This window comes from Halichoerus grypus, chromosome 2, assembly GCF_964656455.1.
Source record: "Halichoerus grypus chromosome 2, mHalGry1.hap1.1, whole genome shotgun sequence".
Classification (NCBI taxonomy): domain Eukaryota; kingdom Metazoa; phylum Chordata; class Mammalia; order Carnivora; family Phocidae; genus Halichoerus; species Halichoerus grypus.
In genome coordinates this window covers 98,449,915-98,467,365 of record NC_135713.1, presented here as the reverse complement: position 1 = coordinate 98,467,365, position 17,451 = coordinate 98,449,915, and the positions used below count along the sequence as shown (strand labels likewise).

At 35.6% G+C, this 17,451-nt stretch overlaps 1 protein-coding gene across 3 annotated transcripts in view; it reads left to right on the top strand.

Moving 5' to 3' along the window:
• FCHO2 (FCH and mu domain containing endocytic adaptor 2) overlaps nt 1-17,451 on the top strand; it is a 127,621-nt gene that overhangs the window by 63,491 nt on the left and 46,679 nt on the right. For all 3 annotated transcript variants that reach the window (XM_078067206.1, XM_078067203.1, XM_078067202.1), the window contains 3 exons: nt 8,113-8,157; nt 10,379-10,451; nt 13,812-13,836. In XM_078067206.1, the coding sequence (XP_077923332.1) occupies nt 8,113-8,157; nt 10,379-10,451; nt 13,812-13,836 (143 nt within the window). The remainder of the gene's footprint in view (nt 1-8,112; nt 8,158-10,378; nt 10,452-13,811; nt 13,837-17,451) is intronic.

The window sequence follows — 17,451 nt, the reverse complement described above, 5'->3', positions numbered from 1 at the left end:
CCCACTCTTCACCCCCCCAACTCCCACTTTTGGCAACCACCAATCTGTTAACTGTATCTGTGAGTTTGGTTTTCTTTAGATTCCACATGTAAGTGAGATCATACAGTATTTGTTTTTTTCTGACTTACTCACTTAGCATTATGTCCTCAAGGCCCGTTAATATTGTTGCATGTGGCAGGATTTCTTTCTTTTTTTAATGGCTATGTAATTTTCCATTGTATATATACAACACATTTCCTTTACCCAGTCAGTGGACAGTTAGGTTGTTACGCCAACTTGGCTATTGTAAATAAGGCTGCAGTGAACATGGGAGTGTATATGTCTTTTTGAGATAGTGATTTTGAATCCTTAAGATAAACAGCTACAAGTGGAATTGCTGGATCATATGGTAGTTCTATTTTTAAGTTTTTGAGGAACCTCCGTACTGTTTTTGTCATTACTTTTTAAGTACTACTGGCTCTTCTGGAATTAGAGTCAGTGTAAGTAGATACTTTGAATATCAAAGTGCCTGTGGTCTGAAGGGTTATGAATAAACAGGTGTTTTTTAATTGTGAATATCTTTTTGTGTTCTAATGACATCCTAGTATGTCTGGTCATTCTCATGTAGTTTAATTGCCAAAGGAAATTAAAACCATATTTTTGGAGTTTCCTGTTTTATAGTCATTCTGCTAATTTTGCTGTATGCTTTTTATAATTCATGAAAGTTAAGCAAGTTTCCATTTATAAGAAACAAAAGGATAAATAACCTAAAAAGTTGGTAGGCCAGTATATAATATGTTTAAATAAAAGATTTTGCTTAAAAACTTACCTATATTTTCATTATATGATAATATAGGTTTACAGCTCTCATTTGAGGACTTCCAGGGATTATGCTGTGTTTAAAGATAAAAATATGAAAATCCTGAGAAAGGTACACATGAAAAACAGCCACAAATGAAAAAGGAAAAATAAGATTCCTGTGGTCATACTGCCTAAATTAAATTGATTGATTAGTTTAAATATTTGGAAAATTTTAGCTTCTATATTATGTTTATTATTTTATTTATTTATTTTTAAAAAGATTTATTATTATTTTTTAAAGGTTTATTTATTTATTTGACAGCGAGAGAGGGAACACAAGCAGAGGGGAGTGGGAGAGGGAGAAGCAGGCTTCCCGCGCAGCAGGGACCCTGATGCGGGGCTCGATCCCAGGACCCTGGGATCGTGACCTGAGCTGAAGGCAAAAGCTTAACTGACTGAGCCACCAAAGATTTATTTATTTTCGAGAGCGCATGCATGCGAGGGCGTGAATGGTGGGGGGAGGGACAGAGGGAGAGGGAGAGAGACTCTTAAGCAGACTCCCTGCTGAGGGTGGAGCTCAAAGTGGGGGGGCTCTATCCCAGGACCCTGAGATCATGACCTGAGCTGAAATCAAGTTGGACACTTAACTAAGCCACCCCAGCATCCCTATGTTTTTTATTTTAAAATATAGGGTAAAGCAAATAATTTTTTAAAAATCTAAGGTCATCTTTCTATAGTGCTCTCAGGGATTTGGAATAATGCCAAATGTACAAATAGAGCTTCCTACCACCCCCCCAACCAAAGTTTTTTTATTTAAATCGGAGAAGCAAAAATGCTTGTGTAGAAAGCAAAATTAAAAATAGCTAAGAAGAGACAAAGACCCACAGACCACACCAGTTAGGCTGTGATTTCTTGTGTTTCCTATTTTCATAGCTTGGGGGAATGACTTAGAGGAATCATCCTCTTTCATGATGATGATTAGGAAAGAAGATAATGTAGATTAGCACAAATAGAGAGTAAAAGAAAAGAGCTCTCTAAAAAAGTAACATAGAAAACTTCTGTGAAGAAGTACACCTTTACCTATTGTATGTATCTAGCCACTCAGGGCAGAGGCATAGAACTCTGCCCTGTGGGATGTATATGGAACCTGATAATGATTTTCTTCTATATCTTTTAGAGCAGGAATCAGCAAACTGTGGCCATTGAGTTAAGTTTGGTGCTGCTTATTTTTGAGTTGGGTTATAGCAGCTTATAGAGGCTTATAAGCAAAGATTTGGTTTACGTTTTTAAATGATTGGGAGAAAAAATCAGGAGAGTATTTTGTAATACACAAAAAGTAGAAAATTCAGATATCATTGTCCATAAAAGTTGTTTTGAACAGTTGCACTTACTTGTTTATGTATTGTCTGTGGCACCTTTCGCACTATAACAGCAGAGGTCAGTAGTTGTGACAGATCTTACAGTCCACAAAGTCTAAAATATTCACTGTTTCACTCTTTGCAGAAAATATTTGCCTACCCCTGTGTTAGAAAGTATACTTTCTGTGTGGTGTGGTAGTAGGTATGTCATACTGCATTAGAATTGTGTACCTCATAATAGTATATAATCTTTTTTCAAAAGCTGATTCTGCTCTTCTTTTTGGGTTCAGAAATGATTTATTCTGATACCTTGCACTAACTACATCTGCAGTCATATCACAGCATTGTAATTGATTCTTATAATAATTCTAAATTGTGAAGTAAAGATTAAAATGTGAGCAGGCTTTGTTTAAGAAAAGCTTATTTCATTAATTTGAAGTAGCCACTAAAAATGTTAAATGTATAAACACTGGCAGCAAAATAGAAGTAAAAAAGTAAGGTAAGCTGATTACAGTTTTTACATGTGCGTAATAACAAGGGCAGAGTTTTAGTTCTTTTTGCAATATGTAAAAAGCTAGCTTAAACCACTTTGAACTTAAAAGGAAATTTATTGGAAAGAAACTGAGATATCCAAAATCAGGAATATAGCCAGGCTGCAGAAGGAAACCTAAACCTGTAGGAACCCTAAGTATCATTTTTCCTTCATTTGATTTATTTCTACTGCTTTATTTTTTTCTTTGCACAATGGCTTTCTTTGCTTTTCCAGGCACGTGACATAAGGTGACCTCTCTGTAATTTCTAGGTATTTCTATTTGTTCTTTAATTGCAGGCACAGCTCAGAATTAACCCAGGTTGTGGTCCCTTTACAGATTTCTGGGAGAAAGAATCTGGTCCAGGTAATCTTGGATCAGGTAATTTTTCTTATTTAGTCAGTTCTGACTAGGTCATGTAGTATAAACATGGCTTCTGTACCACTTGTGGAGAAGGGGGAAGTTCCCAGGAAAAAGAGATATAGTGAGCTGGGTATAATCACCCAAGGTTTTATCAGTATCACAGAGGGTAAAAACATGACTCAGTCTAGGAGGTATGTCAGATATGGAGGTAGTGTCAGATTTTGGATATGTAGGAGATTATATTTCACTGTTAAGATTCTGTGTTTGGAGAACTAGATGAAATTTTGAAAGTTTATGAAGTTTTACAGTGACTGAAATTTCATAGTGAAAAACCTGTATTTTTCATTTAAGACCCTGGTTCCTAAGTTTGCCTCATCACTGATTCTTAAGCCTTGGGAACATAGGAGAATCAGTAGCGGAAATTTTTCTTTTCCTTTTCATTTCTCCCTCCCTTCCTTCCTTCCTTCCTTCCTTCCTTCCTTCCTTCCTTCCTTCCTTCCTTCTTTCCTTCCTTTTTCTCTCTGTCTCTGTCCCTCTCTTTCCCTCTTGCTCCCCTCCAGTCTCTTTTTTAAAAAAATGTATAGACAGTTCACTGCCCCAGAAATTCTGATTTCAGTGGTCTAAAGTGGTGGATCCTTGATACCACTATATTTTAAAACTTACCTGAGTCTAATGTGCAGCCATTGTTCAGAATCCATAGCATTTATCACTGGATGCTTGTTATAAATTCAGAATCTCAAACCCTACCCAGGCCTACTGAAAGAGGATCTGCATTTTATTTATTTAAAGAATCTGCATTTTAATAAGATCCCCAGGCAGCTTGTATGTAGAGTAAAATTGGAGAAGCACTGTCTAGAATTAGTGAATATCTGGCAGTGGACCCAAGGGTTCCCTCAGACTGTAGTTCTCGAAGTGTGATCCCAGGACCATCTACAGTCACATGGGAGTTTGTTAAAAATGCACATTCTGAGCATCAACCTAGACTTTCTGAATAGGACACTGGGGAGGTGGGGGCAGCAATTTGTGGTTTAATGAGCTCTCCAGATGATTCTTAAGCAGGGAGCATTGCACTAGGAGATTCAAGTAGGTATTGGGATTTGGAACCACTGGATTGAGAGAATTCTTTCTACAAGCTCTTTATTAAAAGAAATACTCCTGAAGTAAAGGGGCATTAATGTTGCAACTTAACTTTCAAATGATTTAACAAGCTAAAAAAGAAAAAAAAAACTGTATGTGTCTATGGGTATTTGTAGAGAAAGGAAAAGCAAATATGGCGAAGGTTATTTTCTACCATAGCATTTATAAAAATGATATGAACTATGGGCATCTATCCAGGTCGCTCAGTCGGTTAAGCGTCCGACTCTTGATTTTGGCTGGGGTCATGACTCTTGGGGTCGTGGGTTCCAGCCCTATGTTGGGCTCTGTGCTCAGCAGGGAGTCTCCCTCTGCCATGCCCTAGCTCATGCTCTCAATCTCTTTCTCTCTTAAAAAAAAAAAAAAAAAAAAAGACCTAAGTCCAAGTAGAGTAACTAGTTTAAGGTAATTAGCCAGCAAGCAGGTGACAAAACCAGAACTTGAGCCTCCATGCCCTTTGTACATTACCACAAGCTGGAGTTTGATGTTGTTTTTCATGTTAGCTTGCCTGAGTTCACCGTCCCAGGCGTCTAGGAATGTGGCTGTGTTGCATTCTACAGGCCCAGGAGCAGACTTGAAAATTTAGTCATTGACTTCCATTATTATGACTAACTCTCCCCTCCCCCACCCCATCCCCTCCTTCCCTCCCACTCTCCTGTGTCATAGTTCCCTCCCCACCCCCTATTATCATCATTCTTATTATTAGACTTTGGGATCTGGGCATGTTCATATATTTTATTTTGGCTTCTAATAGAACCAAGTGTTCTATGGTTTGAGTTGGGCATATGCAGAAAAATGCTTGATTTGTGTAGCCCAGACTTTCAATTTTCAGGCCAGTTATTAACTAGATAGAGTTGCAAATTTGCCCTGATTTAGAATTGGTTTCAGAACAGTGGGAACTATTAAGTGTTTTACTTTTTAAAATACTGTACCTCATCCATAAAATGTGTTGATTAAAGATTGCTGTTAAATTGTCTCTCCTCCTGTAACATTTCTTAAAAGTTTTGATCCAAATTAGAATTAGATGAGTTCTTTAGGTTGTTGACTTTTTCTTTTTTTTTTGTAGCAATAATTTATTCCTACCTGACGATTAAAGAAAAATCCTCTATAAGAATTGTTGACCTCGTGGAGGTCTGCCTTTAATTGAACTCATGATGGCATTTTTATATAATGTGTAAAAGAGCATCCGGAGACAGAGCCAACATGGTCTTATTTGCTTTTATACAAATTAAATTGCCCTTGTGGCCCAGCATAAAATCTAAGTGCTAAGAGGAGTTATTTATTTTGACAACAGAATTAATTGAGCCTAAACAGTTGAGATTCCAGTTGTAGCAAACTATTCTTTCTGAGTCTCAGTCTGGCTTTGGGACTGTCAAAAAAAGTAACTTGTCTTATGATTAAATAGCAGAATGATGGGCAGTGGACTGCATTTGAGGGAGATGCTGAATAAACTTTCTACTTGTGAAACATTTCAGAAGTGACATGCTGCAAGGGGGTCAGAATGCACATTGACATCCAGCTGAGCTGGCAGCTGGCACAGAGCCAGGCACGCAAAGCTTTGCCGTGTGAAGTGGCATGTGGAACATATGCCGTTTGATAAAGAAAATCTTTTTCATGCATGAGTTAATTTTTTAAAGGTATTTTTAGTTTTATTATACCAGAAATTTCATATTTCTGTCTTTAATAGAAAAGCTTATATGCTGAAGGTACTCAGTGTAAAACTTTTATATGTATTTTACAATTTGAAAGCATCTGGCATCTCATATTTCAGAAATGTTTGTGATTTTGAACAGTTTATTGGACATTTCCCTATTCCAAATGAATTTTAAGAGGGTGTTTAGAAAAGATAAAGGGAAAAGCAATTGAGATATATCTGGTATAGGAAAAAGGTTTTGTGAGAAAAAAGTGTAGAATTCTGTTGGAGGGAACTTTGGTAGAGTTAAGGGGTGCCTTTGCTATTTCCATTTATATGAAAGCATCCAAAGATCTTAAAAATATATATATATCATATTTGCTAAGATGATGTTATAAGTCTTTCTAGATACTCTATTTTAAAATATTTGTAAATAATGCAATTTATTTGGCATTGATTTTTTGTTTTGTTTTTCCTCTCTAGAATAAGCCCATAGCCTGAGGAGTTGAGATTCTGTAAATCGTTACTGGGCACAGATTATGTGATATGTAACTGTAGGAGCTCTCAGATTTATTTGATAGGTGGTCATAGTCTCTTAAGGTTTATTAGTAAGTGATAAAGCTAATAATACATAATAAACTGTTGGTAATTTAGGTAGAGATTTTTCATTCTTCATAATTTTTACATCAGCTAGTTGCTAATTATCAGATGGACATACTACAGTTCTTTACCTTTATAGATCTTTCAGTTTCATCTCTTTGTGAACTGTTAACTTAAGCCTCTAATGGATTTTAACAACAAGCTCATTTAATGAATTCTTAGCTTCCAGATTTGCAGAGTGGACTTGAAGTCTTTAAATTTTTAATTAGGCCATGTTCTGATTCTAAGGCTTTTTTGGGTGGAAGTAGTGAATGTATTTTTTTCTTTTTTTTGGTCACATGATATATATCATAAGAATACTATAGTAAGAAAGGTATTGCTAATTAATTGATTAGGACTTTGTTTATCAACTCACTTCTTTTGAGTTTTTTTGAAGTTATTTTGCTTATCCCTAAATGTTAAAGTACTCTATTTGAGTAGAAACCGGAACTGAAGAAGTAGATCTTAGATTTGGGGTCAGGAAGAAGGACATTTTAGCCCATATTTTTAGGTGTTCCTACTTGTAGAGAAATCTTTCTTTGTTAATTAGTGCCTTTCTTTTGTAATGGAATCATCAGTGAGAACTCTGATTATGAACTATCATAGGTACAGTTAAACTTAACGTCTCAAAAGAACCAATAACGAAATCTTCCATTTTCTACTCTTCAAGCTCTATTTTTAAATTATTTGAAATAATATGTTGAACCTATTACTATTCATAAGTTATTTCAGAAAAATACTGGACTTGCTTAAATTTAAGTATTAAAAAACAGGGCTAAAATGACAGTTTAACAGAAAATTTTTTAGTCTGATACTTAGCTTTGGGGATGTTTCAGTAGAACAGTGATTCATGCTTTTGCTAACTTTCTTACTACCTAAATAATTTAGTATTCCATGTAAATGAAATATACCATTATATGGGATTTAAGGCTAGTCTTAGCAGATCTATTATTTTAGGGCTATTTTGTTTTTCAGCTGATAGCTATTTTATCATCTTCTTCCTCTCTCTAGTCTATCCCTCATGCCAGTGCTAAATTAATTTTCTTGTAAGCCACTTTGCAGGGGCACGTGTGTATCACCTCACATGAAAACTCTTCCCATTACCTGCAAACTACAAGTTCACATTCCTTGACCCACTATACAGTTAGAGCATCACCACCTAGCTACTATGCAATTAGTGCATTTATTTATTCAGCAGATATTTGTTAAAGACCTATTATTTGCCAGTTCACAGTCATCTACTAGACAGACAAATTCCCAAGCTTACATTCTAGTAGTATTTACTATGTTGGTCCCCCTGCCCTCCCCATTAACAAAACCAAGGATTCAGCAACTGCCTTTTATTATGCTTGTTTTCTCTCAAGTATTCTGCAAGCTCCTTGAAAGCAGAAACTACAGATGAGGTTTGTGTCTCCAGTTCTATAGTATTGTATATAAAAGGTTTTCAGTAAATTGTGATCATAATAATAGGCTAGTCTCAGTTTTTGTCACTGTTAGGATTATTTGAATTTTAAAATTATTGATATTTTAATTAGTGCTATCAGATAACACTAGAACACATGTCAGGTCAGTTAAAAAGCTGTAATGGGATCTGATCTGATTGTTTCCCATCAACTTGCCTTTTTTTCTTTTTAATTTTTACTAGCAGTTGTTCATCTGTTTTTTGTTTGTTTAGGCCTTATTGAATTTGAAGAATGTGACCCCGCTAGTGCAGTTGAAGGTAAGTTGACTACTTGTAATAGTGTTAACTAGCTAATATCTTCTGTTATTGAATAGATAAAGAGTGGCTGTTACCCATTGGTGTCAGCCTGTCTGTGGAGTGATACAGAACATCTGAATGTGGTTTGAAGACCTACAGATAATATTCTTTACTTAATAAATAAACAGTAGGTTTGCCCAAAGGAATATTGAGTGTGTGAGAGTATATATCTTAAAAGATTAAATACAACATGTATTTATTTTCAAATATACATTGAGATTATTTTCTTTATTGACATCCATTTTAAACATTCTCATGTCATAAATATGAAAATGATCACTACACATTGATGTATAAGACTTACTCCTTTTTTTTTTTAAGTTTTTATTTATTTGACAGAGACACAGTGAGAGAGGGAACATAAGCAGGTGGAGTGGGAGAGGGAGAAGCAGGCTTCCCACTGAGCAGGGAGCCCAGTGTGGGGCTTGATTCCAGGACCCTGGGATCATGACCTGAGCCGAAGGCAGACACTTAACAACTGAGCCACCCAGGGGCCCCAATATAAGACTTATTCTAAAGTGAGAAACATTTCAGTAATTAATGAGGTTATATATTAATGTTATTATTACTGTCATTCAAAATGAGTGATGATGTGACTTGGAGAAAGGGTTCACAACCCTTCCTGTTTGTTTAAAGATACTATGCACCCAACGTAGGGCTTGAGTTTACAACCCCAAGATCAAGAGTCCCATGCTCCTCTGACTGAGCCAGCCAGGTACCCCTCTTCCTGTTTATTTTTTTTTTTTTTTAAAGATTTTATTTATTTATTTGACAGAGAGAGACACAGCGAGAGAGGGAGCACAAGCAGGGGGAGTGGGAGAGGGAGAAGCAGGCCTCCCGCGGAGCAGGGAGCCCAATGCGGGGCTCGATCCCAGGACCCTGGGACCATGACCTGAGCCGAAGGCAGACGCTTAACGGCTGAGCCACTCAGGTGCCCCCCCTCTTCCTGTTTAAATGGATGATTTTCATAGTATGAAACCTAAGAGATACCTACTATTTTTGTCATATTTTATGTATCTCACTTTGTGAGCTACTAGAAGTAATTTGAAAACAATCTTCTATTTTTTTTCTTCCAACATTTATGTAAGAATTTGGAGGAAAGGTTTGCTGTTGTGTATAAGGTTCTCATTGGAGAAGTCAGGGGCTCTGGTGCCTAGACTTTTTTTTCTTTAAGAGAGGGGGTGGGGCAGGGAGGGTTAGAGGGGGAGAAAGAGAGGGAGAATTTTTTTTTTTCTTTCAAGATTTCATTTAAATTCAAGTTCTCATATAGTGTAATATTAGTTTCAGGGGTAGAATTTAGTGATCCATCAGTTGCATGTAATACCCAGTTCTCATTACATCAAGTGCCTTCCTTAATGCCCATCACCTAGTTACCGCATCCCCCCACTCACTTCCCCTCCAGCAACCCTCAGTTGCCTGTATCTAAGAGTCATGAGGCACCTGGGTGGCTCAGTCAGTTAAGCATCTGCCTTGGGCTCAGGTCATGATCCCAGGGTTTGGGATTGAGCCCTGCATCAGGCTCCCTGCTCAGCAGGGAGTCTGCTTCTCCCTCTCCCTCTGCCCACCCCCCCCCCCCCCGCTTGTGCGCTCTCTCTCACTCTCTCAAATAAATAAATAAAATCTTAAAAAAAAAAAAAAAAGAGCCTCTTAGGGTTTGCCTCCCTCTCTGTCTTTATTTTATTTTTCCTTCCTTTCCCCTATGTTCATCTGTTTTGTTTCTTAAATTCCACATACGAGTGAAGGCATCTGGCATTTGTCTTTCTCTGACTAACCTAATTCGCTTAGCATAATACACTCCAGTTCCAGGAGAGAGAAAATCTTAAAGAGGCTCCACAGCCAGTGTGGGGCCCATTCCTGGGCTAGATCTCATGACCTGAGCTGAGATCATGACCTGAGTTTACAACCCCAAGTTGTAAAGTGGAGTGAGATCATGACCTGAGCTGAAATCAAGAGTTGGACGCTTAACCATCTGAGCCACCCAGGTGCCCTGGTGTCTAGACTTCTTATAGTTCCTAACTTCTTAAGTTCCTGTAAGCAATAATTATTTAAGTTCTCTGTACTTCAGCTTTCTTTGTTGTAAAATGTGGATAGTAGGGGCACCTGGGTGGCACCTCAGATCCTGATTCATAAATATATTGATCAGCAAGTTATTTTTTCTGTAACAATATATATTTATTTTAAGGTGTAAAACCAAGGAAAAGAAAGACTTTTGGTTTGCCAGGGATAATTAAAAAGGAAAAGGATGCAGAGTCTGTGTAAGTATATTACATATTGTCAAAATCCTCTGTTATTAAGAATAAGACTGTTGTTTTGAATTTGAGAAGAAAAAATTCCATCAGAAATAACTCATAGTATGTATGTCTAAGGTTTGAAAAATATAGTTTTCTAAATACATTTACTAGCTCCTCTGGCTTTAGATAAAAGTGTTAACTTTTCTTATTGTTTTAAAATTTTAAGATGAAAGCTTTAGTGTCTTGAAATTGAAACTTTAAAGGTACCCTTTTTATAAAATGATACATGCATATTTTAAAAAACCAAAGTGCAGAGGAAACTAAAAATTCTTCTAAGTCTTAATGCAAAAGAAAAAAGCCATGGTCAACAATTTAATGAAAATCCTTCTAGACAAGTCTAAACATAGAGGCACACAGTGATATATGTACACATAAATAGAAAATAGGGGAGAACAAAGGTGCTAACATGTCTTAAACATTTATACTAGGTCATCAATTTTTAGATGGGGGATGGAGTATAAATATGATTTACGTATTTTCAAAATTAATATACAAAGAATATATAATTTGCATATAATAAATACAACGAGTATTGGGTAAATGAAGTTTTCTACCTTGGCTACACATTAGAACCACGTGGAAAATTAAAATAGATACATTTGTCAGGCCCCACCTCAGACCAATTAAACCAGATTCTCAGGGTGTGAGGCCGAGCATAATTTTGGTTTGGTTTGGTTTTAAGCAGCCTGTCTGATTCCTAACATACACCTGGGGTTGAGAATCTCTAAGAGCTATGATTTACAAGAGACAAACTGGAATCTTTCTTTCTCTAATTTCTCGACCTTATATAGATTGACAGGATGCTAATCAAATCTTAAATGATTTGTTAACTGCGTAACACTGGCTGAAAATTTGTTTAAAATCCCTACTTCTCTAGCATAATAAGCAGAGCTGTTATAGGCACTCATATTTTCAGTATAAGAGAACAATTTGTGCTTTGGGTGTTCTTATCTCCTACCTAGTTAGATTCTTTTTATCTGAGTTTCTCAGAGTGTCTAACCGCTCCAAATTTCTGTTTCTTCCTCTCTCCCAAGTTTTACTTGGTTAACAAATTAAGACCAAGTGCAAAGTAATTTATGTCTGTAGTTACCATCTCATCTGCAAATGTCTTTTCAGCATTTATGAAGGGGGTATTTTGCTAAGGAGATGGAATCCAATCTATTTTTTATAACATTGGAAATACTTATGGAAATCTAAACAGTTGATTTGTAAGTGAAATTATAAATGTGGCCAGTTCATCTGTGGGTATATTGTAAAAAATAAAGGCCTTAAATTCAAATATTTTTATAATATATGGTTTTCACAGCTGTCCAGGGAGTGTACAATATTTTTGCTTATTCTGTGTTTTACTTTATTTTTTTTGAAGATTTTATTTATTTATTTGACAGAGAGAGACACAGTGAGAGAGGGAACACAAGCAGGGGGAGTGGGAGAGGGAGAAGCAGGCTTCCCGTGGAGCAGGGAACCTGATGCGGGGCTCAATCCCAGGACGCTGGGATCATGACCTGAGCCAAAGGCAGATGCTTAACGACTGAGCCACCCAGGCGCCCCTTATTCTGTGCTTTTAAAATAGTTTTTCATGGTCAGTAATTTGCCAGTACTATCATTAGGCCACTTGGATATTGGAATGTTTTTTTACAAACACTGAGAAGACCAGAGCCAAAAACCAGTGCTTAAACAACTGCATCATGATTGCGTTATTTCAACACTTGCAGGCAGGAAAAATGTTAGAAATCGCTTTGTTTGAAATGCCTGAGGCTCATGGCATGCTTCTTCGCATAGCCTGAAGGCTTGAAATGCCAGCAATTGTGGAAGAGGGGTCCTGCTCAGAGCTTGCTCAGAGCTTGCTCTTCCTGGGGCTTCAACTGCAGGTCTCATTACAGCCCACTGTGAAAGCAAACAGATGAGTGCTTCGCCACAAAGACTGGAGAGCTCTGGCTAAAAGCCAGAGAATAAACTGTTTGGAACTTTGACACTTGTGTATCTTTTTAAAGAAGAAGGAAGTAGAAGTGCTCCAGTATCTTAAATGATTTGATTCCGTAGATGGATTGAATTTATTATTATGGTGCCTTTTCTGGAACATTTCCTCCGAGTATGCATAGGAATATACCAGTAATAAGGAAGCTCTTTTTCAAAACTTGCAATTTTAAGTGACGTTTAAATGGCTATAAAGACACAAGAGGCTTGCGTTTACCCTCTTTGGTGCTTCCATTTGGATTAAGAGCAGTGTAGTCATCTACCTCTATTTTCAGTATTTCAGTCTATTCCATCCTGTCTTCCTTTAACAAAATTCTTCAGTTTGTAGATTTTTTTCTGGTTTGTGCTTAGTCTTTGGGTAGATAGAGATGACCTATTTATCCTATATATTAATTTAGTACTTTTTATTACTGTTCATTGGGCTCTCAAGGTATACCTAATACGTATGTTTTCAGTCTCTTATTGAAGTGGCAGATTCTGATATTATATGCATTAACTGTCTCAGGCCACCGAATATGTAACTAATCCAAATGCCTTTTAAATGTTCACTCTAATTTTTGTTAGTGAATTTATTCTAGAATATGAATATAGAAATTTTTCTAACCTTATTCCTCATGGCCTCAGTGTCTTTATGGAGTTAGGTCTTTATTTGGTTGAGAAAGTTGGTCTACTTTATGTTTTAGTTTTATATTCAAAACACTTTGCTAGTTTATATCCAAATTAATATTTATCAGTTAAATGATAAAATACCAGTTTTCAGCAACTTACTATATTAGACCAGAAAGCTTTTTCAAGCAGAATTCTGACTACTCATTTAACATAATTGGAGAAAAATGGTTTGGCTTCTATATATATGCTAGCTACGGATATTACTTCAAATAAAACTGAAATTTTAACAAGAATATATTGTAAAATATTATTTACTTATATTTATCAATTAATAAAATTACAGACTTTTTAAAAAAGCCAAGCTTTCTTCTTAGAATTTCTTTTTTACAACTTTCTCTACCTGAAGAATTAAAAGCCAGTAGCAATCCTTGTAGGACTGACAGCTTCCTTTATATGATTCATGTGTATACTCATGGAAAATAAGTGCTTTTGAAGTACAAATTTTTAAAATACTTGTAAGCTGTTTGAGTTGTATTTTGCCATGTATTATGGATATAGGAATGCCTTCTTTTGAACTTTAAAATCATTTGGTATATTTTAATCCTCATGATTTGATTTTTCTAAGTATCTTTGTAAAGTTTAAATAGAAGTTATGTTTAAATAACGTAAACACTTTCAATATACTATAATTATAGATCTGCTAGTTGATTATTTCTAATATTTTGTTTATTTTAATAGGGAATGCCCTGATGCAGATTCACTTGTAAGTTGATTTTACTTTGATATAAACCATGTAAATTAGTTATTTTCATTAGGAATAACCAGTATATTTGGGTTGAGTTGTTAACAAATCTTTCCAAGAAAAATACTAACCAGCTTATTGTAAATTTACTATTAAAATTATTTTACAGATGCATTTTTGGCTTTATATTACTAGAGGTTTTTCTATTAAATACAAGGTAGTTCTGCCTACCTTTGTAAAGTGGACATTTTACTTTTAAAATTTGCATGGTACCATACCATATTGCTTTTTCTTGGGAAATATGCCAGATCTCAGATCTGCATACTATTTTAAAATGTGATGCTCTTACTACTGTATTCCTGATCATTAAAATATTATTTTATCTATTCAAGCATTTGAGTTTTAAGAGATTATCAGTTTAGAAAAGCAATAATAATAATCATGGTCAGTATTTTTCTGTGCTTTTTGTTTTGTAGAAAGTTTGTTTATATTTTTTATTTAAATATATTTCTTTATATATAATTGAGGAAGACATTAAATGGAGCTCCCTGCGGTTACAGTGGGAGAGTAGATTTATGAAATGGTGTAAGTAATGTGTAGACAGACACATTTTTCAAATTGTTCATTAGACTGGTCATGTTGCTAAGTGTAGTAGAGTCCAGCTGTCTGTCTCCTTTGCTTATTGTTCTTGCTTGCATAATTACTGTATTTTTTGGTCCCAAGTCATTTTGATCTTTTATAGCATAATGGTGTACCAAGATAAAGATATTTTGTGAAATACTGTTTTATGTAACTTAAATAAAACTAGTATGTTTTCTTTAAAATAAGAAAATTATGATTTGTTAGTAAATGTATAGTGAAAATAGAAAAATAGATTTCTAGTGAGCTCTAGGGTTAAAATCATCAGAGTGTTTTAGAATTACATTTAATTTACCAATTGTCTGTTTTGATACTCTTGGTTTACTAATTAATGAAAAACTTAGCAGATGTGTTTGACATTTACTTTAGTATTCATCATGCATTTCATTTTGGAATTATTTATGCATAGAATTTATTTGATGATTGCAGTATTGAATTAACTACTTTAATACTTCATGTTTTATATATACTCCCTTAAATAAAACATTTGTAATCCTCTCAGCTCATTGATACTATTCTATAATGATCAGTATTAACCAATTTTGAACTTTTAATCAGTACTTGTCTGAAATTAGAAAAGGACTTTTAAGAGGATGCATAAGGCTAATGCCATATAAGAAATGATTGATAAATTTGTGTAGAAAGAAAACATCTGAAATTAAAAAAAATACATCATAGAAGAATTTGATTCAGTAAAGATAAATTGGCAGAGTATATTTGCAAGACATGTAACAAGGGGCTACTTTCCTTTATAAAGTTTATACAAATCATTACTAAAGGTGAGCATTGTCCCAATAGGAAAAGGGCATTATGATAAAAAGAAGCTATTTTCATAAAAAGAAATAGAAGTGGTAAATAACCATAAGAAATGTTGTTCAGAATAGTAGTCTCATTCTGATGCAAATTAGAATGAAATTCCTATATTTACCTATCATTGGCAAAAGTTTTGGTATATTCATATTATTGGTAGGAATGTAAATTGATCTAATCTGTCTTATGGGTAGTTTGGCAGTGTCTTCTCAAGTAAGAAATGCATGTTCTTTTTGACTCTCCAGTCCTACTGCTTGAGGTTTACTGTTATGGCTATATTCACAAATTATATGTATGTGCTTGATCAAGATATATGCGTACAGTAGTCGCTCCCCCCCTCCCTCCGCCTTATCTGAGGTTTCGCTTTCCATGGTTGAACTTACTCATGGTCAGTTGTGGTTCAGAAGCAGATGATCCTCCTTCTGATATATCATCAGAAGGTCATTAGTAGCCTAACACTACGTCACAGTGCCTACTACATCATTTACCTCATGTCATCTCATCATGTAGGTATTTTATTATCTCACATTACAAGAAGGGTGAGTAAAGTAAAATAAGATATTTTGAGAGAGACCACATTCACATAACTTTTTTTTGAAAGATTTTATTTATTTGAGAGAGAGAGCATGAGCAGGGTGAGGAGCAGAGGGAGAGGGAGAAGCAGACTCCCTGCCCAGCAGGGAGCCTTGATGATGCATGATGTGGGTCTTGATCCCAGCACCCTGGGATCATGACCTGAGCTGAAGGCAGGTGCTTCACCGACTGAGCTACCCAGGCGCCCCATCACATAACTTTTATTATAGTATATTGTTATAACTGTTATATTTTATTATTAGTTATTGTTGTTAACCTCTTATTGTGCCTAAAAAAAAATCTCTTACCGTGTCTAATTTATAAATTGAACTTTATCATAGGTATGTATGTGTAGGAAAAAACATAATGTATATAGGATTCATTATTATCCCCAGTTTCAGGCATCCACTGGAGTGTGGGAATGTATCCTCCCTGGATAAGGGAGACTAGAAGGAGGGAGGGAGAAGTAGAAGCAGATGTTTATTTCAACATTGTTTGTATTAACTCAACACTGAAAACACCCATCAAAATGGACATTGGTTAAATAAATTATTAAACATTCACTGTAGTAGTCAGATGTTATAGAATTAGGTTGCCCTGCCTGCTGATATGGAAAGAGCTTACTAAAGAAAAGCAAGTATGGTTTTTAAGTAATTGCTGTTTTAAAAATATAAATGGGTAGATATCTTTGTTCTTTTTGTTTTTTTTTAAAGAATGTGTTACCAGATCCTTAAATGTGGTTACCTTTGGGGAGCGGGATTATAGTGGTGGTCCACAGGGAGAAAAGGCTTTCATTATTTGTTTTATTTATGGCCTATTTATGACTTTTTTTTATGGCTAGTCTTTTTGTTTTTTGTTTTTTTTTAATGTAGGCCTACACCTAACGTGGGACTTGAACTCACGATCCCGAGGTCAAGAGTTGCATGCTCTACTGACCTAGCCAGCCAGGCTCCCCTATGGCTAGTCTTAATAATTACTTTAAAAACAACCATAGTCTGCCTTGTTAGGGAAATTATTGTTTAATTTCTGTTCCTTTTTTAAATGGTCTGTGTAATTAAAAAATTATTTTTTTTTTTTTTTTTTTTTTTTTTTTAAAGATTTTATTTATTTGACAGAGAGACACAGCGAGAGAGGGAACACAAGCAGGGGGAGTGGGAGAGGGAGAAGCAGGCTTCCCGCTGAGCAGGGAGCCCGATGTGGGACTCGATCCCAGAACCTTGGGATCATGACCCGAGCCGAAGGCAGACGCTCAATGACTGAGCCACCCAGGCGCCCCTAATTAAAAAATTATTTTGAGGGACTGTATGTTTCAAAGGTTGACCAAGTAAGTGTGAATTGCTCTTTTTAGTTTTAGCCAGTCTCCTTATTGTAAACAGAGATTGAGGAATATTCCACTAACTAGAGAGCTCTGTCCAAGCCTATTTTTTTAAGTCACTACCACCACTATCCAAAACTGCCTTTAAGATTGTTGGGTGAAGTTACATGCTCTTTTTTTCATACTGCTTTGGCCTAATGTTTTCTCTAGCAGTGTAGGGTCTTTAAATAGAAATCATGGATTGAGTGGACAAAGGTGTAAACAGGTATTGTGTAAGTTTTTATTAATATCAAGTTTCT